The sequence below is a fragment of the Castanea sativa genome, chromosome 1 (assembly GCF_040712315.1).
Source record: "Castanea sativa cultivar Marrone di Chiusa Pesio chromosome 1, ASM4071231v1".
NCBI lineage: Eukaryota > Viridiplantae > Streptophyta > Magnoliopsida > Fagales > Fagaceae > Castanea > Castanea sativa.
Genome location: NC_134013.1, coordinates 28,453,035 through 28,468,899, shown reverse-complemented (window position 1 = coordinate 28,468,899; position 15,865 = coordinate 28,453,035). Strand labels below are relative to the sequence as shown.

Here is a 15,865-nt window from a genome sequence, read left to right as displayed (position 1 = left end):
TTTTTTTAACAGCTTTTCAAATTTCTTACAAAAATAGTGTTAAAACTTATCTAATATGGTTTATTAACAATTGCCTTAAAAGGAGTCATTAACATAACCCTTTTTTAAATTTCCAATTATTTCTTTTCTTTTCTTGGTAAGAAGGTACACAGTTTTTGTAGTATACGAATTTGCAATTAAGAAGGTACACGGGATCCTAACTTCTGAGGTCACTTATAAATTTTTACGATGATATCCTAATCACGATTAATTTTCCTTTTTGTCTCTCCTGAGTTAAGACACGGATAAACCCCAACATGCACAACATACTAAAAAGTCATCCGAATCTAAGGATTTCTTGATGCAAAGGTATAGATCTTTAACCTTTGTATAGCATTTGAATTTCAATTACCAACTCCCTCCCAGTTTAATAAGAATTCTTCAAGAGGGAGAAGGGTTATATACAAAGTGAATTTGAAGAAAAGTGAGTTTCTTGCCCCCAAGAGATCCACAGGGAACTTTGATTACATATGTAAACCAATTTGGTTTCTTTTTCATCTCTTTTAGTAGACAACTGGACAACCATCAACTACAACACCTACGGCAGTTGGGCAAGTAGCCAAGGGACATCCATCAAGGTCATTTCCCCACCAACTAAGGCTAACATCCTCCAAACCCAAGCAAAAATATAAAAGCACCCCCATAAAGGCAAGGCCAGCATCAAGTGCCCCAGAAAGAACATAATTGTTACGTTGCCACCAATTGGGCATATACCTATATGCAACAAATCCAGAGAGAAAACCTGCAATAATCCAAGTAGTGTAGTTGACTGCAGTAGCTGGTGGCATGTATCCTGTGGCACCTATCAAGACTGGCATGTTAATGAGTCTAATCCACTCTTGTTGAGGAAAGGCTTTAGCTGCCAACCACACAAGAATAGGAGCAATTGCTCCGCCTAGGAAGAACCAATTTATTGCCTCGTATGTTCCCAAGTCTCCAAAAATTCTACGAGGACCGATCAAACCCCATATAACAGATGCATCATAAAACACAGTATCACTTGGGCAGGTCCATACAGAGGATGCGTCCTCACATATGTCAGGGATGGTTTCCATTAGCCACCATGCTGTGCCCAAGTACACGAAGCATGCTATAAGGGTTCCAACAACCTAATTAATTAGGCAGAGATAAAAAGAAATTATTAATGACAATGCATCCAAATAGATTTATAGGAAACAGGTTTAAGGGATTTCAGTATAACAGATCACCTGTGCCATGAACATTGTTCTAGGAGGGATTTTCATGTAGTGACCTAGCTTGAAGTCTTGTAAAAAGGTTACAGCTTGTGTCATACTTATGTACCCATAAACCTTGAAACACATGTTAGCAACTGGATATCCTGGGTAGATATACCCAATTATATACTCAGTGATGATGTTCAAGCCTGGTGTCTGCCATTAGAAAAAGATTAGGAACATAAACTAATTGATGCAAATATATTTAAAATTGACTATTTGACCTTGTATGTAATAAACAAATTGTATTTGTTAAGATGAGTGAACAAATAACAAGCTGAATTGCTTAGAGATATCATATCATAAATTGTTGGTGGACAATACAACAACATAAAAAGTGGTCAATATCTTTGTAAAATAGATTCAAAAAAGACGTAAAAGATTATTTCAAGTTTGAAACAAATTACCTGGTTTGTAATAGCAGTGATGATTCCAATTGGAAGAGTGAATAAAATGGCAATTACACATGCAAGTAAAACACCCCACCAAGGCAGTTGAAGCTGTTCATTATAATATTCACAGGCAAATATGGTCAAGGCAATGTTACCAATAAGAATGATCACAAACCACCACTCAGGAACTTGCTTGTACTTCCTCATTAGTTTGGTGTGTATATCCATTGTTTTCTCTTGAAAACTTGATTTGCTTTGCTCCCATATTTCTCTACATTTCACCACACAAAACTGAGCATTAAAGCATTATATAACACACGCTAGCTGCCTGAGCCAATTCCTTGTCACATTATAATATATTGTACATTATATGTCAAATTTGAATGTCATAATGTTCTTGGTAGAATTAAGTACCTTCCATGGAATAGTGCAACATGTACAATTGTAGCAGTAAGTGCAGCAAAACCAACACCATAAGTCATTGCAAAAAATGTGCTGAGATAAAGTGGCCCTTCACGTTCATATGCAGCGAGGTCAAGGTGGAAACTAGAATCAATGATGGATGAAATATTGTACTCTTGGCCAGTTGAGGTGAAAAGATCATCAGAAAATATAGGGAAGGTTTTGGCCTTGTAGACATTGAGCCAATAACATATGGGAGTCAAAATGTACATTACAAAAACAAATCCTGCAGCAACATTGGCTGTGGCAAACCATGGACTTGCAAGAGGGCTCCCAAGGTAGGCAGAGATAGTGGACCAGTCAAGCCCAACAGCGGCAATTCCAAGCCCATAAAGACCAGAACCAAGCTGTTGGGCTAGGACAGAAGTCGGGAATATCCAGCAAATCCAAGAGAGGGAAGTTAACATTTCAAAGAGGTAGCCTGGGAATACATAGTAAGCAAAGCTGCAGATGAAGGCAATCAAAAAGAATTGGGTTCTTGTTAATCCACCTTTGGGCCTTTTTTCTTTCTCGTGGAGAGCCCTGAAACAACAAATAATATGTTTAATTACTTTCAAAGCCCAGAAATAAGGAAATTTATGTATCTATATTCTGGGCTAACTTGGAGCCCAAATTGGTTTTGTAAGGGCTCCTATATGATTGGGCAAGATTTGCAATGAAAATTGTATTAGTGTTTGCAATGTATCTTACACAGAGTATGTTTAATTAATGCTATTATATGGTTCTTTTCCACTAAATTATTTTTTTCTTTTTTTCATCTTTTTCTAGGAGGAAATTTTGGCTTTTTTCCAAAGCTTCACTTATACAATCTTTGTTTATAAAAACAAAGTAATAGCATCTAATATTTGGAAATTGGAAATTTCATCCAATGTTTTGTAGATGAAGAAAAGAAAATTGTCCAATTGAGTAGTCTGGGACAAGGTTGAAAACACTTGAGCTCTCTCAGTAAAGTGAATACACTAATGTCTTAGTGGGTACTGGATAGCTTTAATAAGCCAGTTGAGTTTCTGAAAATACGTGGCCAACTCATTGGAAATATTTGACATTTTGACTGATGGATATCGTCATCATGGACCCGAAACGAATTTTCAAACAGCTTTAATTTAGCTGATGTAGAGGATTGGGATTTAGTGGTAAATGTCAACTTGGGCCAAAAAAAAAATCAACCTTAACTTAATGTGAATTAAAGCGATAACTTCGACCAAATTCATTTGCTCCAAACACATAAGATGCCCAATCCAAAAGTGCCAGGCTCTCGGGTCGGGGGGGTGTGAGCACCTTTGACCTTCAGGTAGTTAGGTATGTGTGTGGGTGGAGGGTTCAAATCTCAACTTGTCTTCTTAGCTATATACTAATCTCAAAAAATAAATAAAATAAACAGTACTAAAATGTAAGTAACAAACTAATCACAATTGTCAAATAAATCTCATAGCAACACATGCCTATAAAGGCCTTCATCTACGCTGTCCTTATTTTATTGTCAATTATGAAAAATATCATCTAATAAGCTCGTTTTTATTTATACATTGTTCATTTTGAATTAAAATTTGAAAAACATAATAATTTTTTTTCTTTTGAGAAGAATAAACATAATAATTAAATACATAATAACGCATGACGTGCATGCACATGCATCAAAAATTATCGTAACAGCCTTCTTACTTTCTTGGCCCCCACCAGAATATATATATTATTGCCACTCGTCCAATCGAAAAAGACACCAAATTTGTTGGACTTACTGCGAGAAGTGTTTGTAATTTTTGACTCTGAATAACCAACATAGTGAGCTTGGGGGAAGTGAAAAAATAATAATAATAAATCTGAGACACCAACCGGTCATGATCATCACTCACCACCAGAATAGCCACCCAGCATGGCCACCCCACCGAAACCATAACCATCGGAAAAGTGACACATATTTATTTACACCAAAAATTAAGTAATATTCACATAAATGTTTTGATACTCAGATTATGTGAATTAAATTATACAGATATGAGTTAGTTACGGGTGTTTGTTAAAGGATTGAGCTGGATTGTGAAAATAATAGGTAGTGTTTATTACACACACTTTTACATGTAGGATCCGTTTGGATACAGCTGAAAACTGAAAACACTGTAGAAAAATAATTTTTAAATGTGTAAATAGTACCGTGAGACTCACTTTTAATTAAAAAATTGCTGAAAAATACTTGAACAGTGTGTACACAGTACATGAACAGTTCACGCACAGTACATGAACAGTGCATACATTGTGCAAGCACAATAATTTGTCTCCTAAAAGCAAAAAATGGCAGCAGAAAAAAAGAAAAAAAAAAAAGAAAAATGCTGAACGCTGAACGCGTTCAGCGCTACCCAAACCAAGCTATAGTATGCAAAATCTCTATAAAAAAAAAAATTTAAATTAAGTTACAGTTTGAAGTTCAAAACTCAGACTTGAAGTCACAATTTTTCTTTTTCTTTTTTTATTTTTTATTTTTTGGAGGAATGTATACTATGTGTGAATTAAGCAATATGTACTAAATATTTCCCAAAAATAATTAAGAAAAATATTAATTATAACTTGGATTAGTCGTTTTGATATAGCTAATTACTCTTCCTTTGTCACATTTTAAGTTGTCAAAATTACCTGAACAATGAAACCTGAACCAAATTCGCAGGCCACCACATAGCTGCTGGCTCAACAAGGTGCCTCCTGAATATCCCAGCCCATCCGAACCCCAACACCTACCATTCAAAACCCATCAAACCTAATAAAAAAACATAAGAAAAATATCCCTAAACAAACTCTACCAAAGTAACAAAACAAATTAACTAACCTGAGTTGTAATAATAACGAGCAGGGACACAAAGAAGGTGATGTGCTGTTTATAAAAAACCTTAACCACAGTAACAACATGAATGGCATACACAGTCCCAGCTCCAGAGTTAGCAAAGATTGTAATAAGAACATGTTCTTTGACATTGAAAGGACCAGGATTCAACGTGAATTCCCAACGTTTTCCTTTGAAGAACACACGGTCAGTGATTTTTGCAGCCATTAATTGGCCAAGAGGGACCACGGCAATCTGAGCTGAAATGGCTGTGATTGTTAATGGCTCAGTGCGGTACCAAAAGAACTGGTTGAGAAAAGATAGGAGGATACATGAGAGAGCTCCTAAGACCCACATTCGAAATGTGAGAACTGGAAGTGATGGGTCGTCTGTGATTGGTACTGTTAGAGCAACTTGTTTGATTGGTGAATTCTCCTCCGGTTCTTGCTCTTCATTAGCCTCGGATATAGAATTGGGTTCCATAGCTTGTGATGAAGATGCAACTGGGTCATCTTTCTCATCCTTAGATACTAGAACCCAATAAACCAAAAGTTCAATTTCAATAACAAAGGAATTAGAGTACAATATTTAGTAGTACTAAAAAAATAATGAGAAAGCTAGCTAGAGAGACTTACTGAGAGGGGTTCTGATCTCATCTGAGGATTCTTCCATGGTTTTTCTGTGTCTCCCTTTCTGGGACTAGCTCCCAAAGATTCTATAACATACGTTTGTTTTCAAAAGATGCAGTGAATTTAACGGTACAAGGGATAAGAATCTAGAAGGGCCTTTTTGAATGGCAAAAATTAAAATGAGTTGGAAATGTTTTCTTGGGAGGTCATAAACTTAGTTGGGCTTATGCTAAAAACTGCTAATAATAATTAGGTGCGTAAGTTGTTGCAGGCGCCGACCCACGTGATTTGACCTTCTTCTTTCCCCCCCTTTTGGTTGGCTTAAGATAAGGTGCAAGGGTTGCAACTTTCCTCTGTAAAGGCTCCTGCAATCAGATAATAGAGACTCTATTAATAGATTTAGAGTATCACTATTAATCATTTGTACTACACTTAATGTATCTAGTTCAACAATCAGGTTGTTAAGTCTCAGTTCCTTAGCAATGATTAAACCATCTCTAAGCACCCATAATTCAGCAATAAAACTGTTAGTAGTTCCCAAGGCACGACTGTAGCCTTTAATCCAGTGGCCTGAGTGGTCCCGAATCACCCCTCCTCCACCTGCCTGAGTAATTCCTAATAGACGGATACAACACGTGTACCGGGAAGCTAATCGTTGTGCTGATGCTTTAGCTAAGTTGGGTTCAAGTGTAGTCTCTTCTTTTGCTATTTTTGTTGTACCGCCGCCTGTGGTGGTCAATTTGCTAGCCTCTGATGCGGCTGGATTTTGTTGTAACAGATTAATCAATATCTAATCTAAGTATCATTCATTTTTCACCAAAAAAAAAAAAAAAAGGGGGTTGCAACTGATGCATATACACCATTTCTTTCATAATTTTTTTTTTTTAACTTTAAAATTTAACTTTTTACATCTTTTAAATATTTTTGCATTTAATTAATGGTTGAAATTGAAAGTAATTTTTGTAATTTTTAATCTCTACCTTTCAATGCTATTGCATTAGGTGTGCAATACTGATCTGAATCCCCTTTGGTTTAAGTCTACAATCACTCAATTAGTTGATCACAACAACTTTTACAACATAATTGACAATTGTTAAAGCATCTTCAACAGCTTATTTAAATTTTTGTATTGTTTGGACAGTGAACAGTGTATTTAACTTTTATCTACCTACTTTTTCAAATACAATTTCCAACAAATTCTTTATCATTTTTTCCATCTCATTTAAATATTATTTTTTCATTCATTCTTTATTCATTTTTTAACAACTACACTTTTTCCAACATTTTTTTATTCAATAACTTATTATTATAATAGAAAAAAAAAAACATTTGAAGTGTGAACAATAAACGCTAGTTCTCTACTTGTAGAAAAGCACTGTAACAATTCTAATATAAAAAATGGAGATGGAGAAGCTGTTGGAGTGAGTTTTTGGGGGTGTTTCCTCTCTAAAATTAGCTTTAAAAAAGCCATTGGATATGCTCTCAGAATGGTAAGTTTACTATTGTCAAATATGGTAAGTTATGAATATCGATTTATAAATGATAAATAATAAAATAATAACTATAATGTGCCTAAATAAGAATTAATAAAAACTTACCATGCAACTCAAACTTTATGAAAATTGTTGACACATTACTCGCTCAAATTTTATAAAAATTGTTGTCACATTACTCTTATGTCTTCTATTCAGCAGTAGAGAAATTGGAAGACAGTTGGAGCTTTATAATCATCAAATAAGAAATCCCACTGCTAGGACCTCTTAGGAAGTCCTCATGTTGCACTTGCAGCCCCCTAAAAATTTCTAGTAAAAAAAAAAGTGAGAAATCCTAGCAATTGTTACCAATTATACTACATAAAATTTATAATTAATTTATTAGTTTTATAAATATTAAACCATAAATTAATATTTATATTATATTATTGTTGTGGAGCCGATCATATTAATTATTAAAAAAAATTTGTAAGTCTTTAATAATAAAATTGATTATAATTTTAGTATTATCCTTGTCAAGATCTACAAGCTAGAGCTACAGCTCTATGGTAAATTGGTAATGGTTATGATAAGTAGTAATGAAAAAAAAAAAAATTAAACATCTCTGCGACTGGTTATGGTGGTTAGGTAGGTGTATAAATCTTGTGGTAGGTCTTTTCTCATTGTAGGAGAAGCCTTATTTTTAGTTTTTTCCTTTTTATTTTTTTTAATAAATATGACAATGTTTAAAATTTTTAACGTCCATACTCTATTCTATGATGATGCTTTTTATTATTAATTAGGCCAATACACCAATATATTTTGAACTCAAGATTTTTATTCAATACAACCAATATTTGAGTTTATTACTTTCTCAAAAAAAAATTTATTTGAGTTAATTGGAACTTGCGTTTTTTAAAGGGAAAGATTGATTATTATAATTCCAATTTACTTATTATTGTGAGGAGAGGCATGAATTTGAGAAAAATATAAGTACACCAACATATAATAAAGAGAGTTTGATACAACAGAAGTCCCCATCTCCCCAAAAAAAAGGAAAAGAGAGAGCTATATATCCTCACTTTTCTGCTTCATTTTAGTTAATTAAGCTAATTAATCCAAAAGAGTCTAACCTTCTTCTTCTTTTTTTCTGTTGTTGAAATTGACCCTATTGAAGCCATAATTAACAAGGTCTGCATAATCTCCCTCATTGTGTAGTACGTGCCTCATTATCCTCCATATCCTCCATAACTCACTAAAAACATTAAGGAAATAAATACATGATGCTGTATATCTTTTTTATGCCTCTATATCTATATCCTCCCTAACTCACCAAAAATATAAGGGAGAAAAAATGAAGAGACTATCCAGTGAGGGGAGGCTAAGCTAATTATCACAAACTCGAGCCCTCAATTTGAAAATCTTGCTCCACCAAAAATGAAAGGTACAACAGTGCCCCCATTGAATCTAAACTAACTAATTTGTTACAACTTACAATTGTAACTAGAAGTCAATAGAGAAACAAAGACTCGGATACCAAAGTGCAAATTAAGTGAATGTACCATCATGCCCATATTATTAACGTCTTAGATAACAAGTCTTTGGCTGCTTAAATGTCTCTTTACGTGCTAGTGTAGTAGCCGCGTAGCTAATTAGGTAAATAAATCTTACTGTTAAGCAATGATAATTTTGTGTTAGAGGGTAGGTGGCACGAAAAAAATTGGCTATAATTAGGTGTGAATGTGATGCCTTTCGACGATGATACATCCAATTAAAAATCTGTCAAACTAGACTGGTCCACTATTGGACCAAAAATGGTTGCTTATAGCATTAAAATTTGTAAAATTCATGTAATTATACGCATGAGACAAAATTATTTTGTATTCTGGTCCCTCTCTATTTCTCTTTCCAATATGGATATGACAAAAAAGAAAAGAAAGATATCTTACGTGCACTAGCACGGCAAGCCTGAGAATTATCTCACGTGAATTGGATTTGACAAAGGAAAAATAAAAATCTGTTTGAGAATTTGGAAGTGAAAGACCTCTTTTCCAAGAATTTTGTGATCACACATTCTTAATTTTTTTGCTCCCTGGACTCTTCAGTTTTAACCCAGGCTCAGAACTTTTCTTGAAAGCTTAGACCCAAGCCCATGCAAACAAAATTGTGAAGAAGCCCATACTGAATGAGATGGGTAGTGGCTTAAGTTTCAGATAATAGAAATCACCTATTGCTACCCCAATGTGGACCTTAACTTGTCTTGTAAAGGCTCGGACCAGAGCTAGTCTATTAATTGTACTTGTACAACATTAGAATCATTAGAAATTCACACATGCTTTTTTATATCATCGAGCCCATGTACAATAATTATTAGAAATTGGCCTATACAAGTTTTATTGTAAGAATTCGAAAAATCATTAAAAATTGCTATTAAGAATGTAATCAAATTGGACTGAAGTGGACTAAAATGAATCAAAACAAACAATTTTTATTTTAAGGAAAAAAATCCACCACATACACTATTCGCTCTACTCTATATATATGATACAAAGAATGAGGTTAAGAACAAGATAAATTATATTTCATGTGATTAAGAAAATAGTTGTAGTGATCATGAAATTGTTAACTCTCTAATACAAAGGATTAATAAAAGCAATTTTTTGATTTACATTTTTAGAATGACCAAGGACCATTTTATAAAATCTAATATAACAAATGTGAGATTGTGTTATATCAATCGTGTCATTCTTCATATCAATCCCTCTGTAGAATGTAACAATGCACTTCTTTTTTCTTTTTTTTGAAATAAATGTAACAATACACTTGCCACCACCACATACACAAATGAAATAAATGCAAGAAAAAATATATATAAAAGACATAAAAACATTATCATCAACTAAATCTATGGGTTCATTCCATATTTCCATCAATAGTGTAAAAGACATTCATCGAATGAAGCTTCCTCCATGTGAAATTTCCAGCCGCACGCGTGTATCCCACACGTTGATCCTATGGGTAGCTGTTGATGAAGCTATTTACATTTTTTTTTTTCTAGATTATTAAGTTAATGTAGGCAAATGCTTGCCAGTTTCCAGTTCACTTGTAATGAAAGAATGGGGCAATCAAAATGAAGGAATGTTTTTTTCTATTTCAATTTCTCTAATGATATGGCTCTGTAATTGTTGAACCCATGTTATGCTTCATTATTTCTAAATGAAGAATTTTATGTTGTTTAATTTGTTTGACCAGTATAATAAATAACTAAGAGTTCTTCTATAGATGTACAAATTAGACCAAGCTAAAAGATTGTTCACTGTAGTGATAGACAAATGACATTACTTGCTGTCTGGTTACTGTGATATGGTGGGCAATAGGGCTGAAACTTAACTTAGGAACTAGTCATTTAGTTGTGTTGTGCTCAATTAAGTGGAGTGGTTTGGTTTTGTTACTAATCTGATTAATGTGTGTATTAGATCAATTTATATTGGGTGTGACTAGGCTGAAAGCGTTATGCAGAAACTTGATCCAAAATTTTCTTCTCAACATGTCGTTGGAGAGAAAGGGTCGAGCTTTTTATGTTTTTCCATGTAATGAACAATTATGGTTGGACCCCAAAAGGATAGGCAGCTCATGACTGGTCTCCAAATTGATTTTTGTTCAATCAATTTGCCTGTCTATGCTGCTAAGAGTTGGGTCTTGGTTTTGCCTTTTGAGTTCATGATGTGAGAAAATGGGGTAGTAAAGATATTCAGAAGCTGAGATTTTCTTTTTCGTTTTTGGCTAGGAATTGAGGGATGATTTCAATAAATTGATGCAGAGAAAGCTCATAATCGGAGGGTCAATATTTGAGAAAGAACAACCAATAGTATTTAGTTGGTACAAATGCTGGGTTATGACTTATGATGCTGATAATGAGTAAAAATAAATTCCTCTGTTCGAAGTGGTTGGGATACACCATTGAAGCTGTAATACTGTCTCTTTGACAGCTTTGCCTTTAGCAACATAATCAAACATAGTTTGATAATGTTTAGGGATCATCATGACTGGTATTATTTTATTGGTAAGGTACAGTAGGTATCCTCTTTAATTCTTTAGAGTTTGTTAATCCCATTTATGTGAAGCTCAGTTTAGTTTTCAATTTGATTTTAAGGATTTATATCAACTGAAATGAATACAGCTAGTTTTATGGCTTTAGTTCTCTTAGCAAGGAACTTGATTTGATTCCTTTTCATTTTGGTAGTGCATTGGAACGTCAAAACAAAGATTAATCTGAAGAAAAAGAAAAGGCATTAAAATTCTTTAAACTGCTAACGGTATCTTTTGATATGATTAATTGTTCTATGATATGGTATTGCTTTTCTAACATGGTTGATTGTTCGTGTAATATTAGTATTGCTCACAGCCCTGCATAAAAATGAGTAAGAAAAAATTCCTCTTTGATGGGTTTGCCTTTAACAACATAATCAAACTCAGTTTTTTAAATGTTTAGGGATAATAATGACTAGTATATATTTTAGGCGTAAATGTACTTTTAGTCCTTACATTTTAACCCGATTTTCATTTTGGTCCTTACATTTTATTTTTACCACTTTTAGTCCTTAAACCAATTAACGCGTGACGTTTAAGTCCTTACCGTCACCCAACTAACAAAAAATGCTAACGTGGCTAACGGTACAGTAAAATAATAATTAGAAAATCTATTTTGGCATTAAAAAATTACCACGTCAGCGTCTAAATTAAAAATAATTAATTAATTAATTTTAACTAAATGAGAAAAATTTAAAACAAAAAATCACATGAATTGAGATCTAAGAGTGCCTTGAACAAGAACAACAAGAACACAATCCCAGACCTAAGAACACAAACCCAAAAATTAAAAAAAAAAAAAAAAAAACAACAACAAAACAACATCAACAACAACAAAAAAACAACCATTCAAGACTGACTTCTCCAGCAAATCACTAATCCACATGATCAAGAATGTAATGACATTCACATTCTCATTCTCATTATTTGATTCTGAGATCCCAATCAAATACAAGTAAAAAAAAATGTCAGCTTTCCAAACCCTATGCGGTCCATCCAAGAGCGGGCGTGTGATAGGGCCGTCGTTAGACAAGATCATCAAAAACGTGGCATGGCGCAAGTACTCTCAACTCGTCTCCGTCTGCAAATCCGTCTTGGGTTTTTCTTTCCGATCTGGGTAGTCTCGGATCAAGCGATTACTTCAGCAAAACCAGCAACAACCTAATTCGCTTACCCAACAGCTCAAAGATTCAAGATTGTTATTAATTACCCAACAACCACCTCTTGCATTTACCTCCAGATCCGCTCCGCATCGACTTGAAGAAGCTCCAACTCCTACAAGTTTTTGTATCAAATTTTCTCACACAACAAAACAAAAGCAGAGAGAGAGACAGAGAAAACCAAAACCTTTTGGAGATGATCGATTTTGAAGAAGAGGAGCTCGGAGAAGTAAGGTTATTGAGCGGAGGAGGAGGAGGCAACAGCGAAGGCGAGAGAGATAAGGCTTGACAGCGACGACATCGTTTCCTCTGCTACATTTTCCAAGTCCATTTCCAAAGAAGATCTGCTTCGATCGATGAGCTCTAAGAATTGGATCTACCTTTTATTCTTGAGAATCAGATCTGCTCCAATCGGCGTCATGGACCTCTTTGGATTTGTGTTTGTGTTTTTTGGGTTGTTGCTAGTTTTGCTGAAGATGGATTCATGGGTTTGTGTTTGTATTCTTGCTGGATTTGTCAGCATTTGTGTTTATGTTTGTGTTTGTGTTTGTGTTGGTGTTCTTACTGGATTTGTGTTTGTGTTCTTACCTAATCTTTTGTTTGTTTTCTAAGAAAAAAAAAAGAGAAAATGTCAAATAAAGGAAAATGTTCTTATTGGTTTTTGTTCAAGGCATTTTGTTCGTGTTCTTAATGGATTTGTGTTTGTGTTTCTTATTGTTTTTGTTGAAGGCATTTTTAGATCTTAATTCATGTGATTTTTTTGTTTTTAATTTTTTTATTTAGTTAAAATTAATTAATTAATTTTTTTTAATTTAGATGCTGACGTGGCAATTTTTTAATGCCAAAATATATTGTTTTTAATTAATATTTTACTGTACCGTTAACCACGTCAGCATTTTCTGTTAGTTAGGTGACGGTAAAGACTTAAACGTCACACGTTAATTGGTTTAGGGACTAAAATGTAGGGACCAAAATAGAAATCGGGTCAAAATGTAGGGACTAAAAGTGCATTTACGCCTATATTTTATGGGCTTGGATTACAAATTGTGAAGATGCCTATGCTGAGTTGGGTATAGCAAATCATTACATATAGGCACGATGAAATCAATTATTACTGCCCTATTGTGGACCTTAGGTTGTCTTGGGGCTTGTGGAACGACATGAATGTAATTAGGCACGGCAGAAAGGGTAAACAGGGAAGAGAGATAGCATTGGATGCATGGGAGTATGTAGAGGAATTCCGAGCTTTTCTGCCAAGTGCCCTCCCAAGCGTCAAGCACCCCCCCAAGTTATGGTCCCCGCCCCCTCCCAATTGATATAAAGTAAATGTGGATGGGGCGGTATTTAAGGAACAAGGTAGTATAGGTGTGGGGGTGGTTGTTAGAAATGCGAAGGGGGAGGTAATGGGAGCGATAAGTAAGAAACTACACTTTCCTTTGGGTGCAATTGAGGCCGAAGCTAAGGTTGTAGAAGAAGCTGTTCTGCTGGCATGGGATTTGGGCTTAAAGAATGTTATCTTAGAGGGTGATTCGTTAGTAATGGTCCAAGCTCTTAACGGCTTAACTATCCCTGCCATATCAGTTCAAAAGATAGTTGAAGGCGTCTCCTGGTGGCTCAAGAAGTTTGACAACTGGAAGATTTCCCATACGAGGAGAAGCAGCAATATAGCTGCGCATGTAATGGCTAAAGAAGCCAAACTAAGAGCATCCACAGCAATGGAGCTAAAAATTTAGCTATTTGGCACCACAAAAAGTTATTTTATCTATTTTACTTACACACATGTTGTAGCAGTGAATCTATTTTAACTTTCAACACAATAAAAAAATATAAACATCACAATAAAATAAAATATCTACTACAATAAAATAATATATCCACTACACACAACCATCACAATCACACACACAATCGAGCAGAGAATAAAAAATTATTTTTTAGCTCTAAGCTACCATGCACATCTATAGATAGATGTGCACTGTAACAATGAAACTAAAAAAATAACTATAACTCCACTGTTAAATGGTAATTTTTTGTGTTTTTATAAAACTAAAATAGTTATATAACTTTTTAACTCTACTGCTACCAATGCTCTAATATTGGAAAGTGTACTTTGGGTGGAGGGCTCCCCCAGTTATTGCTGACCAACTGATGCATGATGTACTGTCGATGGACTCTTGTCCTAATTGCTGAATGAATTAAACATGTTTTCATCAACAAAAAAAAAAAAATACAAATTTACTACGCTTAGTTTTTTTCTTTTCTTTTCTTTTTTTTAATAAAAAAAGTTTTTTGATGTGAACATATCAATCCCACATCACCGTAAGAGTAATGCTATGTATAACACTGAGGCCTTAATGAATTTGTACTTATTCTGTTAGGCTATATCATCAAGCCCATGTAACGAAAATAGAGTCAATACTATAGGCACTTGTTTTACATCTAATAAAAGTGCTTCTCAAAAAAAAAAAAAGTGCTTCATAAATTCAGCAAAATAAAAATAAAAATAAAAGTGCTTCCTAAAAGACTTAAGCTAGGATTCACTTCAGTCACACTAAGGTTGTATTTTGTATTTGCTTTAAAAGTCAGTCTATTTTACTATTTAGTTTATTTTTACTACTATTCATAAATCTCATTACACTTTTTAATATTATTTATAAATCTTATTAAACTATTTCAACAAACTTTTAAATTTATTTATAATACTTTCAATAAAATATTTTTAATTTTAACTAAATAAATTGTTTAAAAAACTCTAAAATTGGCAGTGTGCTACAAGCATTGCTCATTTTGGTAATGTCAATGCCATAGGTCCTAGTGGCAGTAGTTTTACAGGTGTTGTTATGTGCTACAAGTCATTTAAGCTTGGTTTGGATACAGCTTATAACGTCCACGTCTTGAGTTTTTTGCGTTTTTTTTTTTTTTTTTTTCTTCTGCTGCTGCACGGGTCAAGAGGGACAAAGGCTACTGTTCATGTTACTGTACATGAACAGTAGCCGCATTTTCCTGACTTTTCAGCACGTCTGTGAGTTCCATGTACTATTCACGGGACCCACAAACTTTACTTTACAGAATTTTTTAATTAAAAGTGGGTCCCACGGTACTATTTACATATTTAAAAATTATTTTTCTACAGTGTTTTCAGCTTTCAGTTTTCAGTTTTCAGCTGTATCCAAACGGATCTAAGGGAATCTGTGCAGTACGTTCTTACAAATTCAGAGGCAACAGTATAGGAATAAATAAGGTGAGCGGTGATGGTCAGTGACTCAGACGGCGTTTGGATTGAATGGAAAGTAATTTATATAACTCAGTTTTTATCGCCATAATTCAAAACACGTGGAATATGAGAATTGATTTGAGTAATTAGTTTGAATGATAAGATTTTAGTGTTTAGATATGAAAATTGAGTTAGTACCAAACTAAACAGGCTCTCAGTGGCCTCGGCACTTCACTCACGCCAAGTTGAAGTTTAAGTGCTTGAGAGCATTTCTTTTTTGTTAAGTGGTTTGGCAATTGGCTGTCTTGAATATATATATATATATATATATATATATATATATATATATGTGTGTGTGTAC

The 15,865-nt window shown here is 34.1% G+C and overlaps 1 protein-coding gene across 1 annotated transcript; it reads right to left on the bottom strand.

The window, feature by feature from the left end:
* Positions 1-333: 333 nt before the first annotated feature.
* Positions 334-5,759, bottom strand: LOC142622583 (oligopeptide transporter 7). Its single transcript, XM_075796098.1, has 7 exons — positions 5,576-5,759; positions 4,947-5,470; positions 4,757-4,854; positions 2,081-2,650; positions 1,682-1,937; positions 1,248-1,430; positions 334-1,148 (listed from the first exon to the last, which is right to left on the bottom strand). The coding sequence occupies exons 1-7, from the start codon at positions 5,610-5,612 to the stop codon at positions 543-545; spliced, it is 2,274 nt and encodes a 757-aa protein (XP_075652213.1). The 5' UTR covers positions 5,613-5,759; the 3' UTR covers positions 334-542.
* Between the last annotated feature and the right edge of the window lie 10,106 nt (positions 5,760-15,865).